The sequence below is a fragment of the Phodopus roborovskii genome, unplaced genomic scaffold (genome assembly GCF_943737965.1).
Source record: "Phodopus roborovskii unplaced genomic scaffold, PHOROB, whole genome shotgun sequence".
NCBI classification, from domain to species: domain Eukaryota; kingdom Metazoa; phylum Chordata; class Mammalia; order Rodentia; family Cricetidae; genus Phodopus; species Phodopus roborovskii.
This window is the reverse complement of record NW_026126549.1, coordinates 14,146,622-14,173,007: the sequence shown is the minus strand read 5'-3', so window position 1 is coordinate 14,173,007 and position 26,386 is coordinate 14,146,622. Positions and strand designations below refer to the sequence as shown.

Genomic DNA, 26,386 nt, shown 5'->3' with positions numbered 1-26,386 from the left:
ACCCAAGATTTTTGTTCAAAGTTACTGTTACATAAATACTAGATAAGATTCTTATGGAATGGCTAACAGATATGTACTTTAAAAATTAATGTATAGAATTTGTCTTTTGGATCCACAGACATTGGTTAAAGTTCTATAGATGCCTACATTGTTTGTTTGTTTTTCTGTCATTTGGTAAAAACCCAGTACTGAAGATTGAACCTAGGGCTTAATATATTCTAGGTGAATACTCCCCCACTGAGACACACATTCCTCACTCCTTCTTATAGGTACAGCGTACATCTTTCAAAATACTTTTGATGTCTATATTTGTTTTTTTGAGAATTTCATATGACATATTTTGATTATATTGTTTCTCTCCCCCAACTCCTTCCAGGTCCTCCCCTCTCCCTACCCACTCAACTTTGTTATTTCTCTTTCTTTAAAAAAAAAAGACAAAAAAATAAAAGAAAAGAACACACAAACATACATCAAAAACAAAACAACTCATAGAGTTTGATTTGTGTAGGCCAACTACTCCTGGGCATGGTCCCTGTTCTGGAGTATGGTTGACATACCCAGTGTCATTTCATTGGAAAAAAAAAAAGCAAGCAAGCAAGCAAACAAACAAAAGCACAGATTTTTCCCATTCCCATCAGGTATCATTTTCAAAAAACTCCGTTAGAGGTGGGAGTTCACATCAACTTCCCCTTCTGTGTGCTGTGAGTTGGTTCTGTTTGAGCTTATATAAGTCTGTGCGTGCTGTCACGGTCTCAGCCCTCTTCAGCCCTTTTGTGTCTGGAAGATGCTGTTTCCTTTGAGTCATCCACCACCTCTGGCTTTTATAACCTTTCTTCCCTCTCTTCTGCATAGATCCCTGGGCCCTGAGGACAGGGGGTTGATGAAAACATCTCATTTAGGACTGAGTGCTCCAAAGGCTCTCATTCTCTGCACATTGTGCAGTTGAAGTTCCCCACACTAATCACTCATTAGCCCCTTTCTTGGACTTTTGAGTTGAGGTCGGGATCTCCTGATCCTCTTGCCCTTACCTTCCAATTGCTAAAATTATAATTGTGCCCCACTATATGTTGTTTCAATTCAAGCCCAGGTTCCTTGCTTCTATTCTCAACGAAGTCACCCTCTTTGGTGGGCAGGCTCATATGACACAAGTGCTGATGGTATTAACATTGAAGCTTTTTCCTTTCTCAGCATCTGTAAAACAGACATGTAATACTGTCTAAAGTCAATGTTTGCTCTCATTTCTGACATCCCCTCAAAGTCATCAAATCATGTGTTTATAGTGAGCTTTTATGGGTTTTTATTTATTGAAATTTCATACAATTACATAGTATATATTGATCACAATCTTCTTATTATTCTTATCTCCTTCCTCTTCCTCCAAGCATCCTCTTCCCAAAAAGTTCCTTCCACCTTTCACGTGTCTTTTGTGCATATGCTGTACTGCATCTACTTAGGCAGCATGGTGGGAGGTGTTTACTTGAGTCTCCCCTTCTTCCAGCAACCACTAACTGCTGGATCCCTATCTGTGATGAAATGTTGTTTGGCCCAGTCGTGTGCAGTACTATTGCAGGTGACCACCACTGCCGTGAGTGAGTTCATGGGTTCAATGGCAATGTCGTCCAGAGGACTGCATTCCACAGCACTCCTCCATCCTCTGGCTCTTACTTTCTTCCTTCCCCCCTTCTGTGTCTTCAGAGTCTTGAAGGAGTTGGTGTAGATGTCCATTTATGTCTGAACACTCAACAGTTCTTTATTCTCAGCATTTGACCAGTTACGAGTCTGCCTGTTAAGGACAGGGACATGCTCACTGAAAACAGAAGCTTCTCTGACCAAGGCTGTGGGTACCACCAATCAACAGGTATAAGCATAAACACTTAGGAAGTTATATCATATTTTCTTTTGGGCCACCAAGGAGCTTCCAAATTACAATTGAGGAGTTATTATTAGTTATAAATGCTCAGTCTTATTTTATCCTTGTCCCACTAGCTCTTATAACTTAAATTAACCTGTTTCTCTTCATCTGTGTTTTGCCTTGGGGCTTTTTACCTTTCTTTCATTTTGTATGTCCTATTCCATGTCTGTCCATCTGTCAGCTCTCTGGCTGGCCCCAGGCATCTCCCTCTTTTTCTCTCTCATTCTCTTTTCCTACTTAAGTCTAAATTTCTCCTCCTACTTATTTTCTCTGCCTATCCCTCTACTGCCTAGCTATTGACCATTCAGATTTTATTAGTCCAACATGTATCTTAAGTAAGCACAGCAACATCATTAAACAAGTGCAGCATAAACAAATGCAACACATTTTTAATAGTTAAAGTAATAATCCACAACAGAAGATAATATGGCAACATGTCCTTGTAGCAAAAGAGCAGTGTTAGTCTTCCCCCATGGCCTATGTCCCCATTAGTAATGAACTTTTCACCAGGTTTTCAGTGACTCAACTTAACTTTTGAGTGTTTTCTAATGCATCATTGCAGGTCATTCCAGCCCAGTAAATGACTTATTTTCACATTATTTCAAAAACAATTCTGAAATCAAATAGATTATACTGTTTTTCCTCAACGTATCAGGGCTTGGATGGTGTAGACAATTTTGCCCACAATGTTTCTTAGCTATGTATTCCTTTATAGATGCAATCCTTTATAGATGTACTTATGACGTAGCTAGCTGCATATGCCACTGCATACTTGTAATTTCAACACTTGGGAGGCTGAGGCAGGAGGAATGCCTGGAGTCCCCTGCCTGAGCTCCATAGCAAAAACCCTGTCTCATTAAAAACCAAGAAATAAAAGAACATTTACTACTGTCTATCACTGGCATAGGTATAATTCTAGCATTGTGAGTTTGGTTTTAAAAAACCTTTTGAATGAGGCTTTATTGGGGTTTCCTTTTCTTCTTTCTTTTGTTTGTGGTGGGGGTGGGACAAAGACTTGCTGTGTACCCACGCTGGCCTCAGACAGTGACCCTCCTGGTTCAGCTTCCTGAATACTCTAATTATCGGTGTGCACCACCGTATCCAGTTAGACTGAGCCTTTACCTACAAATATCCTCAAAGTATTTTTATGCAGTAGTTCAGCAGTAGTAAAGAAAATAGGCAAATTTATAACCTACTGCAAATCATGTGCATCAATTTTTATAATACTACACATGTTTGGCTAATATTAGAATAAGCAAATCAATGGCGACATTAAAGATTCTTAACCAAAACCTTTTTTAAAAAAACACTCCTTTTTCCTTGGATTTAATTCTTAGTTGGAATGTTAATCATTTTTATGATTAAAAAAGCAATTCTTATCTGTAGAAATTTAAGACATGTACTAACATTTTATTACCACACTCAACAATTATGAGGGGAAGCTGGGTGTTGGTGGTGCACACCTTTAATCTCAGCACTTGGGAGGCAGAGGCAGGTGGATATCTGTGAGTTCCAGGCCAGCCTGGTCTATAGAGCTAGTTCCAGAACAGGCTCCAAAGCAATGCAGAGAAATGCTGTCTCGAAAAACCAAAAAAAAAAAAAACCCTGGAACTGCCAGGTTAATATCTGTTGCTAAAATTTCTTCCCTTGGGGCTGGAGTGGCTCATTGTTTAAGAACACTGGCTGCTCTTGAAGAAGACCTGGGTTCAAGTCCTCACACTCTCATAGCTGTTCACAGCTAATTTTAACTCCAGATCCAGGGGATCTGATGTTTTCTTCTGATCTCCTCCTTAGGCATCCAACATCAGGCATGCACGTGGTACACTGACTGCATGCAGATAAAAACATCATGTACATAAAAAATATTTGATCCCTTGGGAAGATGTAAATTTTGTCTACTCCTCATCCTTCAGACAAGACAAGGTGTGAATCCACCAAAGTTCACGATGAGGAACCAATTAGTTTATTTTAGGACTAACTTACAAAGATGGTGAAGGGTTATGGGCAGGAGTGTGAATGACCTTAAAGTAGCCACACTGGAACGTCTTCCTCCAGCATAAATGATGACTCCCTCATGGCTGTATAGGTGAAGCTCCTTCCCCAATTCTTTCTTACCTAGATCCCAAGGACCATGAGGCCATGTGCAATTAGGGCCAGAATTGCATACAACTGTTTGGAGGAGTGGCTGGATGCTCAAGTGAGGGTTACAAGTTTCCTTGTCCTCCTTCCTAGAGGGAGGCAAATAGTCAACAAGCCCATCTCTGATGATCTTTGGTGAGCAGGCCCAGCTATCTCCTGAAGATGATGGCTGTTTAGCTTAGATGATAGTCTTATGCAACAACATCCAACCTAGTACACCTGGAAAACCTATGGCATCTCAGTGAACTCTCCTAAGAGTGTCATTTACATGATGCATACAAAAATGGCTTCATTAATTAAGACAATAACGTTAATCTTAACAAACCCCATGAACATTACGAAGAAGCAGGACATTACTTCCCCTTAGGTATAATCTTTTTCCTGTTGGCTATTGCAAACAGCTTTTAGTGAGATCTTGGCTCTCTGGCATAGGTGACAAGCATTCCAAAGGTCCACCATATGGTTAACGTGGACAGGGCTTGAGTAGGATAAAGGCTGAATATGAGGAATGAACAAATTTCCTTAGTATGGTTTATGCTGTCTTTAAAACCATGCACGTGATTATTGTATCCGTGTAGCTTTGTGCTTCTTTTAAGACAGAGTGTTAACCTCCTACCTTTCATGAACTGTTTTTTCTCCATGGCACCATGTGCTATATTTCTACTGCAGTGTCTTGACCTGGCTCCATGCTCTTAGGGGCACATGTTAGGCACAGACTGGGAATCACTAGGGCAGCTCATAGCAAGCGTTAGGAATCCCTGCACTCTGAGTGTCGTTGGGTGGCCCAAGCCATCCACTTTCAGGATTTCTCATGTGTGCAAAGATGGAGCCATTCCTTTTCTTTCCTTTTCACTGCCCATGGGGGAGCTAGAAAGACCCTAAGATGGTCACTGTGTGCACTGGGTTTACTCTTCTGAACCTGGGTCAGGTACAGACAGGAAATGGCTCCCTTCTTCTATTCATGCTTTCAAGTGAGCCCTGCTGTTTCTTACTCTCTCAACCCTGAAGAACAGTTGGCTAGATGTCAGAGTTTTCCAATCACTTTCTGTTACTAACATACCAGTTTAGCCCAATGTAGGCCAATTTCAAATTCTAACTCATAATTTGGACTACCATTCCCTTCAATTGGCAAAGTTTCCACCCAAGAGCTCAGATTAGGGGAGCAAATGGAATCCACCTCCTCTTCTCTTTTTGGTAGCATTTTCTTCCTAAGAATTGAGATGAGATATGGAGAAAGACTAAGTATCATTAACTTAGCAGCCTCCCTTGTTTGTTACTATTTCTCTGTTCAAGATCCATTAGTCCCCCATGCCTTCTCAGTGCCTTTCAGCTAAATGCAGTCCTCCTAGGACTCCTGAGTGAGTTATTCTAGGAATGACTTTAGGGGAGGGGCTTCCCAAGATTATATATTTAGTCCTGAGAGATCTACCTCGATCACAGCAGACTCCTCCCACCAAACTGCTTCTGAAACACACCAGTCCCCATGGTTTCAGTCCTCAGCATCTAGCTTCTGCAGCCTTTCCACCCCTTGGCCCATCCTACACACACACACACACACAAACACACACACACACACACACACACACACACACACGTATATGTATTTTGCCAAAATAAAATGTAGATGCAAGCTGTAAATAAATCTACCAGTTCTCTCTTTCTCTCTCCTTTCTTCCCTCTTTTCCTCCCTCTCTCCCTCTTCCTCCTCTTTCTCCCTTCCCCCCTCTCTCACACACACACCCACACACACTTCTTTTCCTCTCTTCTTTCTACTCAAGTATGCATGGTGATGGTCACCAAGTCTATTGATCTCTAGGAGATAGTCCTTTAAACCTATTCCTTGTTGGTTTATGGTAAGGAGGGGAAACACTTTCACTTTATTGATTCATTATCTTTTGAAGCTGAGGCATGGCGCTCTTGGCATCCTTTGGGTCACACATGGCAATACTAGCAAGGCTAGCACTTCTGTTTCTACTTAACATCCTGCAGGCTCTTAGCACCTGCTAAATCTGTACACACTTCTGACAACACAAAATGTTATGTTGACAATGAGATCCTCTTCAACTGAAGATAGTTGGGGTTTATGGCTTCACCAAAGGACAAAAGTTATTAGATCCTTTATGAAATGGTGCTGGACAGGGCATTTGTGTGCTGTTGCTTAGGGGTGTGGGTGAGAACCTGAGGGAGACTCCTCCTGTTAACTCCTCCTTCTTACATTAAAAGAAGGGACTGAACCCAGAACCTTATGTCTCCTAGGCAAGTGATCTATCACTGAGCTAATCTATAGCCCTTGAAGCAGGTGTTCCTACTCTCTGAACCTGGTCAATATGTCTAGAACCTTACCTGGGATTTAAAGGGTTAGCTTCCTTTGCTATTTATTTGCTGTAGTCATTGTATCACGGAGCAGCAAGGGATCACTCCACACCTTCAAGTGTATTTATAATATCTATATTAAACAGGACACCTGTAGCAGACACAATCTTGGTAGAACAGAAGATCCCATATTACTGTTCACTGCAGTCACACTCCTATCTGTCACACTGCTATCGGCCCATGCCTGGAAACTTCTCTGCCACACAGTGGAGCAGGCTGGTATTAGTTCTGCTATTGCTGTCAGTCTGTCAAAAGGAAGTTTTACAAAGGAGAAATCAGCACATACCAAACTTGCTTTGATAGGAGAGTCAAAGTTCCATAGGGTCACAGGGTGGTGGTGAGTCCTTCACTCCAACACCTACTGTCGATTCCACATTCTGGAGCACTCTGAATCTGCTTTAGTTGGAGAATAGCCTGGGCTACATAGTAAGTCCAGGCCAGCCTGGACTGCACAGTCAGACCCTGTCTGTAGAGTAACAGGCAAATAAACAAATCTGCTATCTCAACCAGGTGGTCATTCTATCAGTGGCACAGTCTCTTACATCATTTATTTATTATTTATTGTGTGTGTTCAATCATGTGCAAAAGTGCAAGCAAGAGCACTATATGGAGGAGGTGGCACGCTAGCTGCAGCATTCATCTGGAGGCCAGAGGGCAACTGCCTGTGTTGATTCTCTGCATCCACCTTTATGTGGGTTCTGAGGATGGAGGTCAGGTCATCAGGCTTGTATGACAATTGCCTTTAGGTATGGAGACATTCTAAAGCAAAGGTTCTCAACCAGTGGGTCTTGATCCCCCAAGGGGGTTGCATATCAGATTATAGGTATGAAGTAGTAATTGCTTATGGTTGGGGGTCACCACAGCTTGAAGAACTATTTTAAAGGGCCTAAAGCAGTATTTCTTCTCCTTCATCCGTCCCTCCCTCCCATCCTTCCTTCCTTTTTCTTTATTTTTGTCTTCTCTCTCTCAATATCTCTCTTTCTCCCTCCACTCTTCTCCCTCCCTATAAGTCTTATGCATCCCACAATGGCTCATATCCACTTCATAACCAAGTTGGTCTTGATCTTCCTGCCTCTGCTTTCTGAGTATTGCAATTACAGGTGTTAACCATGATGCCCATTTTTATGCATGGCTAAGGATAGAACCTTGAGCTTCCTGCATGCTCCGTAAGTGTCTTAGGGTTTTTATTGCTGTGAACTCATATAAAGGAAAACATTTAATTGTGGTGACTTGCTTACAGTTCAGAGGTTTACTACTTTACCACCACGGTGGGACATGGCAGCATGCAGCAGACACAGTGCTGGAAAAGTAACTGAGGACCTTATATTTTACAAGCAACAGGGAGTGGTCTGTTTCACTAGGAGCGACTTGAGCATATGAGACCTTAAAGTCTGCCTCCACAGTGACACACTCCCTCCAACAAGGGCACATGTACTCTAATAAAGCCACACCTCCCAATAATATCATTCCCTTTGGTGGGGAGGTAAGAAACCTTCTCTCACCCTCCACTCTACACCCACCCTTGAAAGAACCACTGTGACAAACATGATGGGATTTTTCAGAGCCCCTTCACACCTAACATACTCCTTAAAGCCGACACCACAAGGACAACATAAAAAAAAAAAAACATTGCTTTTATTTATGTCCTTATGTTCAACCCAAGCTCCAGGTTGGTCCCTATCATCACTGGCTTTCCACCCTGGCAACAGAATATATACCACTGACATGCTTTGTCCTCATTGAGAGCTGATGCTGGGGAAGTGTGGCCGGCCTTTACCTTGCTGGTCACTAATGAGATGGGAAACATCTGAACTCACTTGGTTCCGGCAGTCTAAGTGAGTTTGTTAATTCTGTCCCACAGAGGCAGAGATAGTAAACTGAGGCCAAGATAACAAATCTGTGATTTCCTCCCCTTTTCTTTTCTTCCCTCAAGGGATCCATCCAGGAAGTCCAATGTTAATCTCCACCACATCCACTCAGCCCTTTCCTTCCCAGTTTTAGGCAACCTCTTCCTGATTACGCTTTTCGTTGCCCACTGGAGACACTAGTCATAATAAGCACTTTGGCAAATTTGGGCTAGAGGTAACTAGACTGTAGGCAGCACATTTTGTTGTTGTTGCTGCTGTTTTACACTGAAATTCATTCCCAGCATTTAAAAATTGGATGATTTCACAGCAGAATCTATAATTCTGGCTTCTGGAAGATCTTGGTAAACAACTATGTGCCAGCAATCAGCTGGGGTGGAGCCATCTCGTACACAGCTGTGGTGTTTGCCTTCACTCAGGCCTGCCACCTCCTCCACAGCTGTGGTGTCCTGCCTGAGCTCTGGTCCTGCCTGGTCACCACTTATTTCCAGTTTTGACCTACCGAGATGTTCTGGCTTCATAAAAGCCAGAGAGAAAGATTGTCAGTCTGGGGGACATTACTCCAAGAAAATGGGTCTAAGCCAATGTGAGAAAAATATAAAGAATTTGGTTATCTTTGCAGAAATAGAAAAGGGATAAATATGATGGTAACACCTTAACAAATGATCTTTTCATATTAAAAACAAAAGCCCCCCATATCAGGAGATCTTAATTATGCCTGGGCCCTGCCCAGATGGTATGCTGTCACATGAGGCTGAGAGAGATGGTTCTGTGGGGAAACCACTTGCTTCGAAGGTAGGGGGACTGATGTTCAGATCCCCACGGCACACATAGAAGCCAGAAAGGCTAGAGTAGCCAGAATTGGTGAGCTCAGATTCAGTGAGAGACCCTGGCTCAATAAATAAAGTGGCCAGCCATTGAGCAAGATGCCTATTCATGGAGCCCATTCACAGTCTAATGTAAACCATGTACATGTGCATTTGCATGTATACATGTGCTCTCACATATATGAATATGCATACACTGGCACACACCACACACTCATACAGAGGCAAAACAGTGAGATAAGAGCAGTAAACCTTGCTTTACTCATGGAAGAACTGAGCCTCAGAACAAAACTCCTTGTCAGAGTCGGAAAGAGAGGAAGCCATGGAACTCAGAGGTCAGGTATGCCCAACTTTCCGATGCTGATGATCTCTACAGTCTCCAATGGGGATTAGTGACCTTTTCTCGAGGAATTAAAGACATTCTGATCAATTATGGCATTTAGTTATATAGGATGCTGCTTTAAGGGCCATTCGCTTTGGCACTAAATTAGGTGTGTTGGTGTCCTTTCTCCCCTCCTTCCCCCATTCTTTGTCTTCTTGCTTCTCCCCCTTCCTTCCTTTTTTCCTCTCTCTCATTCTCTCTCACTCTCTCTCCCTTCCTCTCTTCCCTCCCTCCCTTCTTTCCTTCCTTCTTTCTTCCTTTCTTGAACAGCATTTATTTATTCTTGAACAATTTCATACATGTAAATGATGTATTTGATTGCATGTCCAACTCTTCTCTCCCACCCCTCCCAACACCCTCCAATATGTTTGCCTCCCTCCTTTCATGTCTGTCTGTCTGCCTTTTACCTATAGCCACTGAATCAGTTAGTGTTGCCTGCCAGATGCTGGCTAAATTTGTCTCCTGGGCCCTGTATAGGTCTACTGCAGGTACATTCATTGGTGCAATGCCCGTATTATACCAGCATGTGACACCAGTGTCCACCTTATTCTCCAGCTCTCATATTCTCTCTCTCTTTCTCTTCAGTGATATTCCCCGAGCCTCGGACAGGTTGTCTTTTTGTCAGGGTATCACTCTGTAACCCAGGTTGGCATAGAATGTATAGGAATTCTCCTGCCTTAGCCTTTGAGCACTAGGATTGAAAAGGTATATGCCTCCACATCCAGTTCATTCCTTTTTCCAAATGGAGGCTGTTTTTCTAAGCAGTTCTCAAAGGTCATGTTTTGGAACTATGTTTGTTTTCTTGTTTGTTTGTTTTTCAAATAGCAGCTATTCAATAAGCATGTAGATTTTGTTAGTACTGGGAGCTTGTTTTAATTTTATTAAATATATATCTGGGTCTGTTGATACACAGGGGGACGGGCTGAAAAGGGAAATATTAATGAAATTTACAATCTCTTCTGAGGTGGGCCATAGGCATTGTTGAAAATGAAACATAAAAACACTACAAAGTAGGGAATGTGAAATAGATATAGAAAAAGAAAGGTTTGATGTGAACCAAGATGCCCTTTTGTTTGCAGAAATTTATGAAAATAGAAAGCTACATAATATGATTGGCAAACTAATGAATTCAGTACCTGTCAGTTTGAATTTGCATACTTATATGCTCATAGTGTGATGACTCTTCCATTGTCTCATAGATATGAAAACATAAACATTTTCTTATGTATTTGGAGACAATAATTGGTACTTCATAAACTTGTAATACAATTTCCTCTCATGAGTTTAACCTAATACATGATGCTCTAGGCCAGAACCAAAGTTGCTGCCATCCACTGGAGCACAAGAAGGGAATTAGATTACAGAATCATGAGTTTAGATGATGATGGAATTACAGTCCATTGCAACTTTCATATCATCAATTTTGTACAGTCTGTGAAAATAAAGGCAGCATGCAAATGATATTGTTTACTTGTTAGGTGATTCTACAAATGATAGTGCTGTTTAGGGAAGAAATCCAGATGCAGAGAGCTGAAACAGAGACAGTGATGGCTCATGGAGTAAAAGCGTCTGCTGCCTTATGACCCAGCTTTCATCCCTAGGACACATATATTGGAAGGAGAGAACTGACTTACAAAAGTTGTCCTCTGTCCTTTAAGTGTGACCCACAACACACTCAAATAAGATGAAATAAAATATTTTTTGAAAAGAGAGTTATATAGAAAAATTTTACTACAAGAAAAAAAAAAAGAAGAAGGTGTATGTGTGTGTGTGTTCTACAAGTGTTCAGGTGCCCAAAGAGGCCAGAAGAGGTTGTTGGATCCCCATTCCCCTTGAATTACAGATAGCTGTGGGTTGCCTGCATGGGTACCAAGAACTGAACTCAGGTCCTCTGGAAGAGCAGCAAGCCCTGTTAACTGCAGAGCCATCTATCCATCCCCTCATCTTAATCTGAGTTCATTTGATTAATTTTACAGACTTTTTTTTTAGATGAGACTATTCTGGCATGTAGTGATAATTTCATCGGGGTTTTCAGCCTTTATGGATATCCTAAAGGAAAATAAAATGTATTTTTAAAAATAAAAATTTATAAATTATAAAGTTTTTTTATAGCGATTAAATTATGTGATTATTGACCTAAAAAGATAACTATATAGTGTTTAACATCACACCTTTGATAGGAAAAAGAAAAAAAAAACTACTTATGTGGCCATCTGCCTACTTTCTGGGTCCTCCACAAAAGAATGCAGTGCTCAACAATGCACAGTGTACGTTAAGTTTAGTTTTATATGAACACCACATTTCAGGAAGACCTCTCAGGAGTCCTAAAGGGGGTTAAGAGATGATCTAGTGTAGCCCACAGCAACAGTGCGGAAGACAGCAACTGGGCTCAGGGATTTTATTATAATTGTTCTCAAAATGTCTTCTAGATTTACGGAGCAAGAAAGCAGCCGTAGCCAGCACACGGAAGCCCACAGCGTTCTGAGATCTCGCTTCAGCTGTTTTACTTTTTGCCCTATCATTTGTTATTGGGCTTTATTTTGGATTTTCCAAGAGAAATTCTTACCAATTTTAACCCTAAAAGTGTCCACAAAGGCTCCAACCGACTCAGTTTTCTAGGTCTTCAGCTAGATAATCTCCAAAACATGTCTAATTTTTCCTGAAAACAAGGTTTGAAATTGGAAGAGGAAATGTGGGTTCACGGCATTTCCACGCCTTAACTTTCTTTCGGCCTTGATTTTGCTAATTTACTGTGTCTGGGTAGAGCCTACACCTTTAAACAACCTCGCCCACATGACAATGTTTTTGACTTTTTTTTTAAAGAGGTATTTCTAAGGCACAGCCTATTGTGGGCGGGATTACGTCAGCACCAGCAGTTACAGTAACTACCGTATAGACACTACGTGTTTTCATAGGACAAATATTTACAGAGATGCGCAGAAACAGTTCACACTCAGGTCATTATTTTTTCTACGACTTACTACATTCCCTTCTGTTGATGCCAGGTGCCTGAGAACTAGCATTGAAAAAAAAATGTTGTATTTCTCAGGATTAAAACTGAGTATAAGGCTTATAAAACGCGGCACTCCCACACCAGGAGCAGGAAGCGTTTAGGGCAGTGGTGCGGCTGCGCAGCCTGCGGGAGCCTGCTCCTGCCTTTCCGCAGGCGACCAGCAGGTGGCGCTGCGAGCGAATGCAGTGGCGTCTCCCCCGGGCTCTGGGAAAGAGCGTCAAAGGGCGGGAGGTGAAGCGGGCTGGTGGACGTTCTATCCTCGACTTCCCTGGTCTCTATCGCCCTTTGTCCTCCAGCCTCCCCCGGGCTCTGGGCCTGCGGGCCTGGTTGCTAGGCGGGGCGGCGTCCGCTGCGGCTGCCCGGGCGTTTGAAAAGCGGCTTGGCAGGCGGCAAAAGGTGCCGGGGCTGCGGGCGTGTGGGGCGCGGCCGCCGAGCCGGGGTAGGGTTAAGGTCTAGTCGGCGGCCCGGGGGAGCGGGGCCGGGCGCTGCGGAGCCTTTGAGGCCTGCGGGGTCCGGCTGTGCGCCTCACGGGGGTCTCTTCCCTGCAGACCCCGCCGCCGCGACCATGGTCTTCAAGTCCGACCAGCTGCTCATCGTCGTGTCCATCCTAGAAGGTGAGCGGCCTCCGTTGTCCTTTTTTTTTTTTTTTTTTTTTTGTCTTCTGCAACTGCTGTTTCCCGAACCTCAGCCGTGCAATGTGTGGCCGCGGCTTTGTTAACCTTACGAACCCTGTCATCTCCGCTTTTGTGGTCCCCGAAGACTTGTTCAGTTGCATGGAGCGAGGGCTGTTAGGCAATTGATTTAAACATCTCTCCGGGGAACGTGAGTGCTATTAGGGATAAGTGATATTTAGCGCGACTAGCCGTAGCCCCAGAGAATGTAGAAAAAAAACCGATCTCCATCAGAAGCGGCCTGTCGATGGCTTTTATATATGAGCTGAAAGTGCCTGCAAAGCATGTTCTGTGCAGCAGTCCCCGCTAATGCCATTTATAAGAACTTTGCCATTGACTTTAATATACCATTTCAGACGTATTGCCGAGGCTGTTCCCTTCACGTTTTGACGGGAACGACCGTCGTTAAGGTGTATTAAATGACCCTTGGGTGTTTGTTGAGTGACATTTGTTTATCTGGGACTTACTGAATGTCAGATGCTGTGCTGGCAACGCAGGTGGCTCTAGGTCTAGGAGCTGAGGGTAAAGTGGTGGGGGAGTGTGCCACGCCGTCATGAGGGCCTCTTCTGAGGAATGTTTTCCTGAGGAGATGGCATGTATTTGAGTCTGAAAGCTAATAAGGAATGGGTCAGATGACAGAAGACTGGATGGATAGATGGTCTGGCTGCATAGAGCGCTTAAGGTATGCGAAAAGGAGGCATGCTTTGCTCTCAGATGCAGTCCATAAATGTTGCTTCTGTTCAGTGTAGTGAGCTGATTGCAGCAAAGTGGAGTTCATAGTTGTTGGGTTAATTGGAACAGGTTATCAGTATGCAGAGTCATCTTGAGGGTTTATTCACAGGTGGTATTGGTTAGTCCCCTCATCAGAGAGGTCTGGTACTATTTGAGAAGAGGGAAGAAAAACAGGGTAAAAATAGTTTGAGTTTTGGAATAAGAAATTGACCAGAAGCTAATATTGTCCCTAACAATATTAATTGTTGTTCCTTAAACCTGAGCAGGGAGTGGCTGGCTCATGCCTTTAATCCCAGCACTTGAGGCAGCTGGATCTCTGTGAGATGGAGGCCAAATTGGTCTACTAGTGAGTTCCTGTCATAACCAACCAACCAACCAAAGAACAAAACGAAACAAACTCGCAAATAAACACCTCCCCCTAGAATGCAGTGATTTCCTAATTGGTTGGTAGAGGCTTTTAAAATTAGAACTGGGCCTTCTCTATGGAAAAAAAAGTAGTGATGAGAAAAGTGTCAATACACCACAATGTTGGGCGGTACTATAATAAAAACTTGATACAGACCACAAATGTGGCCTTGGTGGTAGAATAGGAGTAGGGTTTGAAGTGCCTTCCGTCCAAAGCTTCAGACAGACCAGGATGGAAGAATGTTGTCATGGTGATTGGATAAGCCAGGGTTACAGGAATGAACGTGGTGGGTGGAACGAGGCAGAAAAATGGCTGTGGTAGAGAAAGGTGAATATTTAGGAATATTGTACTTGATCAGAAAGAGCTAGAATGAGTTGGCTTCGGAGGACCTTGAGAGACAAGGAGTTTAGAGTTGTCATTCTAAGAGGAGGCTTGGTGAATGTGGCTGCAGTCCTAACTAAAAGAATGACCTTAACTCATGTTCAGCTTAGGAATTATATTTAGGAAAGTGAACCTGGAGTGGGGAATGTCGGTTAGGTTGCTACCACAAACATACCCAAAACGGCATGCGATCCTCTGTAGTGTTTACATTCAAGCCAGGAACCTGGGATTCATCACCACCTTTCAAAGGCTCGGCCAGAGTTGTTGACTTTATCATAGGTGCTACATGCACATAGATGAGTCTCCACTGTGTGCCCAGCTTCATAACTTCATCATGAGTCCATTTTCTAAACATTTTCTTTCCTTCCAGAAACAGCTACTGCTCTCAACTACCTGGCAATAAACTCTCTGATCCACAGATCTTGCCTTAAAATCTTCGAGAGTTCCCATAATGTCTGCACTCTTAGAGTAGCAAACATGGCCCCTTGTGGTAAGATGTCTGCCTGCCTTTTAGGTTTCATATATTCTCAGGACCCCAGTTATATGGAGCTATGTAAGGAGTAGGGTTTTCCCCGCCACCGGTCTTGTCCCGCCACCGCACCAGCCCCAAATAACACACTGAGACTCTGTATTTGATATAATGCTGTTGGCCAGTTACTTGTTTCTTATTGGCTAGCTCTGTCTTAAGTATTAGCCCATTTCTGTTAATCTATGTATTTCTACATAATCTCATCTTACCGGAGAGCCGGCTGGCATCCTGCTCTCTCCAGATTCTCCATCTTGACTCCTTCCTCCTTCCTCTTTCCTCCTTGTCTCCTAGTCCCACCTGTCTTGCTTTCCTATTGGCCAACAGTGCTTTATTCATTAACCAGTATGAGAAACATATTTACAGAATGACATCTCTCATCAGAGCTACTTATAATTTCTTAGTTACATTTCTAGAACTGAATTTCTCCATCAGTACAAATCATGGTATGCTTGGTTCCAGGATAAAGAACAAAACAACAACAAACCAGGCTTCTGTTGCCTGCCTCTTACTGTGATAAAGACTGGCCAAGGGCAGCTCGGGGAAGGAAAGGGCTTATCTCACCTTAGATGTTCAATCCCAAGTTCATCATTGAGGGAGTCAGAGCAGGAACTGAAGCAGAGTCCCTGGAGAAAGATGCTCACTCCCCCATGCCTTCCTCAGCCTGCCTTCTTTTTATACCGAATGGGATCACTTGCAAGAGGTGGCTCAGCCCACACCACAATTGTCATTAGTCACACAGGCCAAGCTGACAGGCATTTTCTCAACCGAGGGTCCGTCTTCCTAGATGATTCCAGTGCATGTCAAGTTGGCAAAAACCTAAGCAGCTGAGTTTAAATTAGACCCTCTGGCTGATGTTTTTAAAGAACAATTTCATATTTCTTTATATTTGTATCTGTGTGGGTGTGTGTGTATTTATTCACGCCTCTATAACTAGAATCCAGTTTTGCGGCACCTGTGAAGCTGGGAGCCTTCGCGCCTCAGTGATACCGTTGTCCTGCAGCTGATGGTATAGGAGCTGTGATTACAGGATGCCTGGCTTGCTTGTGACTCCAAACTCTGGGCCTCGTGACTGAGCAGCAGATATGCTCTTAGCAGTCTCTGTCCGTAGCTGACAATCTGAAGACTGCAGTCAGATCTTTTTCTTGCCTTTTCAAAACCAGAGCATTTCTTTTGTGACTGGCTGCCGGAATTTTGAAGAACTGGATGCTGTAACAGTTTCCCCTTAGTTTGGGTGGTGGTCTTCATGGAATCCATCCCTAGGCAACTTTTTAGGTGCCTCATTGGTGCGATACTAGTACTATTCTCTCTCTCAGCGGAGGCACTTCATTTTTACTTTCTCCTCTGTGGGTTGGTCACAGGTTGACAGCTGGAGGTGTTTGGGTTACAGCAGTGACACAGTGTGTGTCTCCATGCATTGCTTCCAAACAATGCAGTTCCTTTTCAGCTTGCTTCTGCTGGGGCCAGAGAGGCCCTGGCTTTGATTTTGGTTTGTTTGGGGGGGGGGTCCCATCTCATCCAGGCACTTTGCATCCACTTCCCAAGTGTTGGGATTATCTGTGTATGCCATCATCTCATCAAATCCAGCTCTTTCCTGCCCTTTTAATTCCCAACCAAGTAGCTTTAATTGGAGTGACTAGCATGGAGAGGGGGCTATTTATTTAATAGTGGTTAAAATTCCCCTTCCTGTGATTCCCCTCATGAGACTAGAAAACAAAAACGATTGCCCTCAGTGCAAGATTGTTAGGGATTCTTATTTGCTGTTTTTCTTTCCACTAGAACCTGTTTTATTCTTTTTGAAGCCATTTATTTTACTATTTACTTTTCTTGTTTTTAATGTACTTATTTGTGAGTCACAAGCATGCATGCTCCAAGGTCTGATAATTTGTTAGAACTGTAGGCGTTCAGGCTACCTAGACCTACCCAACCTGATTCTTTGTTTGTGTAGGATCCCCAGGTGATTTGTGTGCACATTAGTGTTGGAGAAGCAATGATTGCTAAATTACAGCTGTCAGTTCATGAAACTAAATGCGGATGTATTTGTGAGACAGTTTATGCAATATGCAAGCCAGCCGCCTGGACATAGACACCAACATTTAAAACATGCTTTGGGACCCTATTTGATTTCCGCATACACATGTATTCTTTGTTCAGGTCGCCACTTCCCCAAACGCCCAAAGCATATGCTTGTGGTGGAAGCCAAGTTTGATGGAGAGCAGCTGGCTACTGACCCTGTGGACCATTCTGACCAGCCCGAATTTGCTACTGAGTTAGCCTGGGAGATTGACAGGAAAGTTCTTCATCAGCACAGGTGAGGCTGCTCTCAGCTGTCCAGCATCTTTGTTCATTATCTATCTTTTAAAGTACATTTATAACTTACTAATTATGGAGCTGATCTATTTGTTGAGTGTTGTGTTTCCCAGGTGTGTCTGAGACAGGGTCTCTCTTGGTTTCATTTCTTGTTGCTGAGATAAAGCACCTGATGAACGCATTTTAGGGAGAAAGGGTAATTTAGCCCACAACCCCAGGCTGCAGACGTCACTGTAGGGAAGCAGCTGGTCACATTACATCAGCAGCTGAGAGCAGACAGCAGTGCATTAATGCTTGCGTGCTTGCTTGTGCTCAGCTCGCCCTCTCCACTCGAAACAGTTCAGGCTGCCCTGCCTGAGGACCCACAGTGGATGAATCTTCCTTCCTCAAGTGGACTTAAATAAAGTGTAACACCTTATTATTGTTTACGAACTTTATGACTAGAAATAGTCAAGAACAGCAGTACTTTTTTAAGCACTTATTTTTGTTTTGGTTTGAAGATAAGGTTTCTTTGTGTAACCTTGGCTGCCCTGGAATTCACTCTGTAGAGGAGGCTGGCCTTTGACTCAGAAATCTGTCTGCCTCTGTCTCCCAAGTGCTGGAATTTAAAGGCTTAAAAATATAGTTCTAAAATCTGAGCGTAGAATGGTTTGCCTCTAATTCCAATGCTCTGGAGGTGGGATCAAGAGAGTTCAAGGCTGGCCTGGGCTACATAGAATTCTATCAGAGAGAAAAGAGAAAGAGCTCTGCCATCCTCAAAACTCCCACATAATAACTTTAGCACTAATCAAGTCAGAACAGAAAATTAACAATGTGAGAATTCTTACTGCTTTTATTGCTGGATTATACTATGGTTTTACTTGAAGGACTATTAAATTCTTAATGTTAGAATTTTGTCTTTTCATTGGCAGTTGGAATATTTGATTATGCTGAGTTCATGTAATTAGCACCATGTGATAAACTACTTTGATTATTTATGCTAAGAATTCCTAAGTGAATTTTGTGCTAAGTAGAGTGAAATAGTGATCCTATTAGCTAAGTGATAGCAACATCTATTCCACTCTGTGCAGGAGCTGGAATAGGGTTTCCCCAATTCCCAGAGAGCTTACACGACCTGTCACTGCCAGCTTACAGAACATTGTCAAGCATTCTATTACTAAATTTTAGTAGTTAAATTTTATGGCAGTTAATCTTTTTTTTTTGTTTGTTTAATTTTAAGTTTATCTTTTTTAGCTATATAGGCAAATACATTATCTTTTATGTGTAATAGTACTGTATAAAAATAATTTTTCATTCTTAAACATTCACGATAATTCCTGTCTTGAAGAAGACTAAATACAGGTATGTAGGAGAAATTGACCTAGTTGGTATATAGAAAACTAGATAAAAATAATGGTTCTTTCCATTTAAAAAGTAATTTAGAAAATACAGATGATAATAGTTGGCAGAATAGACATGTAATCTGGATAATAAAATTTTCTTAAGGCTGCCAGAAACTTAACAAAGGAAAGACTCACTTTGCTGTCACACATTTGTGCAGGTCACAACGCTCTCCTGTTAACTGTACAATATAAGAAAGACTCACTGTTGCTGTCACGCATATGTGCAGGTCACAGCGCTCTCCTCTAACTGTACAATATAAGAAAGACTCACTGTTGTTCTCACATTTGTGCAGGTTACAGCGCACTCCTATCAAACTTCAGTGCTTCGCCTTGGATCCTCTGTCTTCTGCCAAGGAAACCATCGGCTACATTGTTTTGGACTTAAGAACCGCTCAAGAAACAAAGCAGGTATTGTCCTTTTGGTTCTGTTAGTTATTTTGATAGATAGTTGATTAAATAAACACCAAAATACTGGGCCAGTTGCAGATCATGCATGGCCTCTGGGTGAGGTAGAGATTTGAAGGCTTTAGTTGTGAGTTGGATTTGAGAACGCCAGCCTTTCGCTTATTCTTGTGAATTCTCTTTCTCGAAGAGTGCACACCTGGGTGAAGTCACTGGCCCCTGGGTGTCCTGAGCTTCTCCTTAGAGATTGCCCTCCTCCAGTGCCTCAGCCTTCTGAATATCCGTTCCTCTCTGTTCTTCTGAGTTCTAATCTGGAAGTTTCCCGCTCACTTTCCTACTCCCTCCTTTGTGGCTGTCCAGTCCAGAGAGTTTTGTCCCCTTGGGATCTACTCTGTGTTTTCTGCACCTGCTGCCCCAGTTAAAGCTTCCATTGTTTTCTACTTTGGCTGTCATAACTTCCTACTTGGCTTCCTTGCGTCCTAGTTCTGTACCCTTGCAGTCACGTTCGTTACTCAGTTGTGTTTGTAAAACCAGGCTCAGGATACCCTGCTTTTCCTAACCTTCCTCTTGAAACTGGATACTTTCTAGAACCTTGGAGACCGAGGAGGCAGGAGGATTACAAGTTTGAGGTCACCTGGACTACATACTAAGACCTCACCTTCTCCAAAATAGCCCGAAAATCTGGTGATTAAAATTTTGTGTCAAGCCAAAAATAAATGTTTTTTAGAGACAGTTTAAAGCAGCTGTACCTGACCACAGTGCTCTCGTATCCTCAAGTACTGAGACGCCCATCGGCTCGCACCTCAGACTTAACGAATCCAAACAGCAACAGCTGCCACCAGGTGTGGAGCATGCCTGTAATCCCAGCCCTCGGGAGGCAGAAGCCGGCAGATAGATGTCTGTGAGTTCAAGGCCAGCATGGTCTACAGAGCCGGGTCCAGGACAACCAGGGTTACACAGAGAAACCCTGTCTTGAAAAAAAACAAAAAACTCAACAGCAATAAAAATTGTACCAAAATAGACGTTTTTGTTTTTCTAATAAAAACATTGAATATGTTTCAGTTAACCTTGCTTCTGGCTCTGCCTTAGGTTTTGGGATTGAACCTCTTTCATGCTAGTCCACTAAGCTGTGTCATCAGCTCTTCTTATTTTGGGACAGATCACACTAAGTTACACCTGCTGGCTCAAACTCGTTCTGTAGCTTGCAGGCCTCAACCTCCCAAGTAGCTGAAACTACAGGCTGTATCACCAGCCTTGCCTTCACTTATTTTACTGATTGTGTATTTTTCAGGCTTGTGTAAATCTTATGTTTCTTATAGTATTATAAAAATAATACTAGGGAGCTCATAAAAAAGAGCCTAAAGGGTTTCACAGTACTTCTCAACAGCAACTCATTTAAAGATAGACAAAGCTGGCCCTGAACTCCTAGTCCTTCTACCTCTGCTTCTCAGAGTGCTGTGATTATAGGCATGTACCACAATGTCCAGCTACATTAAAAACATCTTTTAAAAACTTCAAAGTTAGTGTGTTTTCAGTCTCCTTCATTGTTTTTTTTCTTTCCACTGTTTGTTTGTTTGTTTGTTTTTAACTATTTGTCTGAGTGTGTGCTTACACGTGTGCACAGGTATGAAATGCACCCCTGCTGACTGTGGCTCCACCTGTGGTAGGTACTCTTTGTCTTGGATTGAGCCATGTGTTCTGGCTGGGCTGGTCACTGGGATTTCTGAGGGCGCTGTCTTGTGGGTGGTCTTTGTTGTCAGTGTCTGCCAAGTAATGGCTCATAATGCAGGACTCTTGGGCCCTTTCCTGAAAATTCTATGCTGTTTCTTAGTTACCGTTCTGTTGCTGTGAGGAGACACTGTGACAACTCTTACAATGGAAAATGTTTAATTTGAGGGCTTTCAGTTTCAGAGCGTGGTCCATTATTGGCAAGGTGGAGCATGGTAGCAGGCATGGAGAAGTAATTTAGAGCTATTGCCTGATCCACAGATGGAGAGAGTCTGGGCCTGGTGTGGGCTTTTGAAACCCCAAAGCTCACTCCCAGTGACACCTCCTCCAACAAAGCCACACCTACTCCAATAGTGTCTCAGCTCCTAATACTTGTAATCCTTTCAAACAGTTCAACTCCCTGGTGACTAAGCATTCAAACATATGAGCCTATGGGGGCCGTTCTTATTCAAACCATTGCAATGTAATAACATTTTCTTTTTCTTAACTGATATGAGCAAGAAGAGACCTAAGAGCAGCACTGAACGAAGGGGTTAAGGGAACAGATGCTTAATTAGGCTTTTGTTACTGAAGGAAGCTGTGAGATTGGAGACAGGAGGCTGAAGATAGATTTGAAGAAAATGTGGAAAGAATTGTGTTCTGAGACATTTTGTAGGTTTGGCCGCCCTGGACCTCACTGTATGGACAAGGTTGACTTAGAGCTCACAGATGGGCTTGCCTCTGCCTCCCGAGTGCTGGGATTAAAGGCTGCACTACCATATGCCTGGCCTGTATTTTTTTAGGAGGTGAAAGGTACTGAAAAGGCTGTAGGGAAAAGTGAGTACTTGTAAGTTTCACCTTGCTTTCTGTTTTGTTATCCAGGCTCCCAAATGGTACCAGCTGCTGAGTAACAAATACACCAAGTTCAAGTCTGAGATACAGATAAGCATCACTCTGGAAACAGATACAAAGGCACAGGTGGATAGTTTTAAAGCAAAAGGAGCCCCTCCTCGGGATGGAAAAGGTTTGCCATCCTCTGTCTCTTGTGGGTTTTTGTTTTGTTTTGTTTTGAGACTGGGTCTCGAGTAGACCAGGCTGGTATTCCACTCACCCTCGAGACTCTCGATTGTTGGGTCTAGGTGTGTAACTTTTCTTGAAGGCTTGAGGACCTTCTTGCACAGGTTCCTCTACACTAGCACTTTAGGAAGAGTGACATCACAGGAGTTGAGTTCAGGAATATAAGCTGATTTACTCTGAGCATCAGTCAGACGTGATCTGTGAACACATGTAGCATGTTCAGGCTTGTTTACAGAGGTTAGCTCTCATTTAAAAATCTCATTTAAGAATCTGGAAAAGCTTTTGTTTTTTAACTTGGTAGATACTCAGAGAATTTTGTGTTTTCAAAATTACTTAGAAAATTTTTCTTTCCAGGATGAGTATAGAAAAGCCCTCAAATGCAATATTTTATTATTTGACTGCCATCTAACAAGGTCTAAGTACATTTTCTAAATTGAATTTTATTTTTTTATTTGTTTGTAATCAATTCTTACCATGTAGCCCTGGCTGGATGGAACTTGCTGTATAGACCAGGCTGGCCTCAAACCCACTGAGATGTGCCTGTCTTTGCCTTTGCCCTTGCCTCCTGAGGGCTGGGATCAGAGACATGCACCAGCAACCTAGTACCCTCCCTCTGTCGGGCCCCTTTATGAGCATAGCTAGTCCCATTCTTGAAGGAGCTGTCTTGATGTCTCTATCTCATCTGCTTCTTTTAATTTTCTGTGTGTGAATGTTTGCCTCTGTGTGTGTGTGTGTGTGTGTGTGTGTGTGTGTGTGTGTGTGTATCAATGTCTGCCTGTGTGTGTGTCAGTGTTTTCTGTTAAGAAGGCATTGGATCACCCGGAAGTAGAGTTACAGTCATCTTGTGGCTGCTAGGAACCACACCCAGGTCCTCTGCAAGAATAGCCAGTGTTCTTAACCAGTGCACCGTCTGTCTCAATACCATCATCACAGTCCATTAAGTTTTAACTCTTGAGTTTTAGAAGAGACACATGTGAACAATAGCTTATTTCTATATACTTATTTGTATAGTTATCCATGTTTTTAATATTGCATAGTATGAATCCAAATTGACACATAATTCCTTTCTGTGTCACAAGATTTATCTTTATTTTTCTTTATTTTCAAACTTACAGGTTGTCTTCTTGGTTGCGCTTTCTGTTTATTTTTCTTTTGTTGTTGTTTTGAGATAGTCTTGCAGTGTAGTACTCACTATGTAGCCCAGGTTGGCCACAAATTTATAGCAATTCTTTTGCTTCAACATCCAAGTGGTGGGGTTATAGTGTGACCCACCGTGCTCAGCTGGAGAAACCTATTATAGATACTATTTTTAACTCCTGGGCTCTGTTGGCCTTATCTCACAATAGCTGCCTGAGTTAAAGTGCTTAATGTGTCCAGTGTACGGCTAAGTGCTTTGCTTTCAGAGTTTAATTTAATCTTCAACAACCACATAAAAGCTTTGTGGATGGAAGAATGGAGAGTGAAGAACACACAGTTTTCTGACAGCTAAATGACCCTGGGATTGGGATTTCAGCCTTTGGCCTCAGTGTCTGTGCTCTTAACCATAGGCTGTTCTCAGCCATTGCTACAGTAAACACATTCCTTTGGGGGTGGGCCCCTAGAGGAAAGGGACTGCTTGCTGATGGTCTGAGTATATAGATTTTCATAAGCCATGAGACATTCTCACCGGTAGTTTATGCTAGTGAGCCACTAAGAGTGCCCACTTTCCTGTTTCCACCAGCACTTTTATCTAATTTTAGTTTGTGTATTTCCTGTTCTTTTCCTCCTTTAATCAGTTTGAAAACGTCTCAACCCTATCTAATCTTTTCACACTGATGCTCATTTGACTGTGTTGTCTCAGAAGTTTTTGATGGTTTCCCCACCCTCTTAAAAAGCAAAGACCATAAAAAAATCATCTGAAAAAACTCAGTGAGCTGAGGTCTGACCTTGTGTCCCCAGACATAGCTCTTTCCGCAGTCAGTCCTGTGTGATCTGCCATTCTGTCGCAGAGCTTTGTTTTTGTGTTTAATCGTGGGCACTGAACACAGAGTTGCAAACATGCTAGGCAGGTATCCTACTAGTGAGCAGACTCATCAGCCCTTGTTTTGTTCTTTTTTGTTTTGAGACAGTATCTTAGTTACCCAGGCTGGCTTTAAACTAGCCTGGTGGCTCAGGCAGGCCTTGGACATGGACTCCTTTAGCTCCCTCTGTATCTAGGATTATAAGAATGCTCTGTGAGGCTTCCTCACCCTTCATTTCTCTGTCTTTGTTAATTTGCCTTTGTTCCTGCCTCTGTTACATACTGCCCTCTATCTGAAATATGCTTTATGTGTCCCCTGATCTCTGTTTGTTTACCTCTCTCAGCCAAGTCTAACATATTCTTCACTCCAGAGTGCATAGATTCATAAAGAAATGTGTGTGTTACATTCCTTTTCTATGTGGTCTCTTAAATGATTTAAAAATGCTTTTCTTCAAAATACTGTTTTTTGTGTACAGAAAAATAAACTTAAAGCTTCCTAGAAGAAATTAAAGGAAGACTTTTGAGATACTTTGTTCATGAAAATGGCAATTTCTTAATTAACTCTAACAAGCTTTTAAATATGTATAATTGGCCAGGCATTATGAGATGGGCCTGTGATCCTAGCATACAAGAGGTTGAGACAGAATGGTTGTAAATTCAAGGCTACCTACCTTATAAGCTACATTGTAAGTTCCAGGCCAGATTGGGCAACATAGTAAATTTTAAACCAAACTGGGCTATATAACAAGATCCTATCTAAAAATAATAAAATAAAATAGTTTATGGGGAGTTACTGTCTAATAATAATTTTAGTTTTTTGTCTGTAAAGTTCCTGCGAGCCTGTGTGGCGTCGACCCGAAGGACATTGTTGCAGTGTTGAATGAGGAGGGAGGCTACCATCAGATTGGACCAGCAGAGTATTGTACCGACCCCTTTATTTTGTCAGTGACCATAGCATTTGCCACCCAGTTGGAACAGGTAAGGTATTCCCTCAGATTCGTTACTTTATCAGGAGTGAGAAATCATGTTTGGCCTCTGTGAGCAGTTGTATTCACATGCCATACCCACACAGAGTCACACTTCCCATTCATGTTTAAGAAAATAAGTACAAAAATCTTTTAAAGTGTTTTCATGCTAGTAAACGTTTTGTTTCGATGTAGATTTCAATTTCTTGGCAACAGGAGAATTAATTTTCACATTACAGAGACCATCAGTAACCGTGTTTGTATTTGTGTATGTGGCATTGTAAGGACAAATGAAAGGAACTTGTGTACTTGCTTTGTGAAGACATTAGCAATTTGGGTCAGGGATTATCCTACAAACATTAACCTGCTGTCAAGGGTGCTAGCAGAAGATAAAATGTTCTGGTGTCAGAATCAGGACTTTCTTACACAGCACAGGCAACAATGTAAAGATTGGTATATTTTCTTCAGCCTCTCTTTCCCCATGTGTGGTTCCTTCTCTGTTCTGTGATAAAACTGCATGGCATCTTACAGAAGAGAGGGTTTATTTGGGTTTAAGAGTTTCCCAAGGGAAAATGGGCCACGTGATGGGCTACATGACAGCAGATGGCAGGTGTGAGGGGAGGAAGCAGATTGGTGATTTTTCTGCACCTGGAACAGGACTTCTCCCTGATTACATTTCCATTTGGGTGACACTAAGGTGTTGAGTTTTTCTATCAGTGCTTACTCAGAGGCAGGGAGAAAGCAGCCTCTGCTTTTATCTCTCTGTATAGCTTTGTAGACCAGGCTGGCCTTGAACTCACAGAGTTCAAGGTGCTGGGATTAAAGGCGTGTGCCACCACCTACTGGCCTGTGTGGTTAATTTTAAAACTTGCAATGAATGAACATTCTTGGAAGATTTTTGGAGTGCAGCAGATGAATTCGGAGTGCCTTAGATTCTAATACTCTTCTTCTCCTTGCATGTTTAGTTAATCCCATGTACCATGAAGCTCCCAGAAAGGCAGCCTGAGTTTTTCTTTTATTATTCTTTACTGGGAAATGATGTTACCAATGAGCCTTTCAGTGATTTGATCAACCCAAACTTTGAGCCCGAGAGAGCGTCTGTTCGCATACGCAGCAGTGTGGAGGTCCTGCGTGTGTACCTGGCTGTCCATTCGAAACTGCAGGTAAGTGCCTCAGCAAATCGTTTTCTACTGGAGATGTTTTTAAAGCATTGAACATAATGTTGAGCTTAGCCCTAAGCTGTATTGTGTTTCAGTAGTAGACATAGTTTTGCCTTTTTGAATGTTTAGGTATTAAGTCATTGGAATCACAGTTGCT

At 42.5% G+C, this 26,386-nt stretch overlaps 1 protein-coding gene across 2 annotated transcripts in view; it reads left to right on the top strand.

Annotated features, from left to right (window-relative positions):
* Nucleotides 1-12,837: 12,837 nt before the first annotated feature.
* Cep120 (centrosomal protein 120) overlaps nt 12,838-26,386 on the top strand; it is a 57,445-nt gene continuing 43,896 nt past the window's right edge. Inside the window, exons 1-7 of one of the 2 annotated variants that reach the window (XM_051201157.1) lie at nt 12,838-12,907; nt 13,060-13,125; nt 17,382-17,538; nt 19,213-19,327; nt 21,911-22,052; nt 24,934-25,082; nt 26,035-26,232. In XM_051201157.1, coding sequence (XP_051057114.1) covers nt 13,077-13,125; nt 17,382-17,538; nt 19,213-19,327; nt 21,911-22,052; nt 24,934-25,082; nt 26,035-26,232 — 810 coding nt within the window. In that variant the 5' untranslated portion in view covers nt 12,838-12,907; nt 13,060-13,076. Of the gene's footprint in view, nt 12,908-12,933; nt 13,126-17,381; nt 17,539-19,212; nt 19,328-21,910; nt 22,053-24,933; nt 25,083-26,034; nt 26,233-26,386 lie in introns of those variants that run through there. The other variant, XM_051201158.1, reaches the window with a different exon arrangement.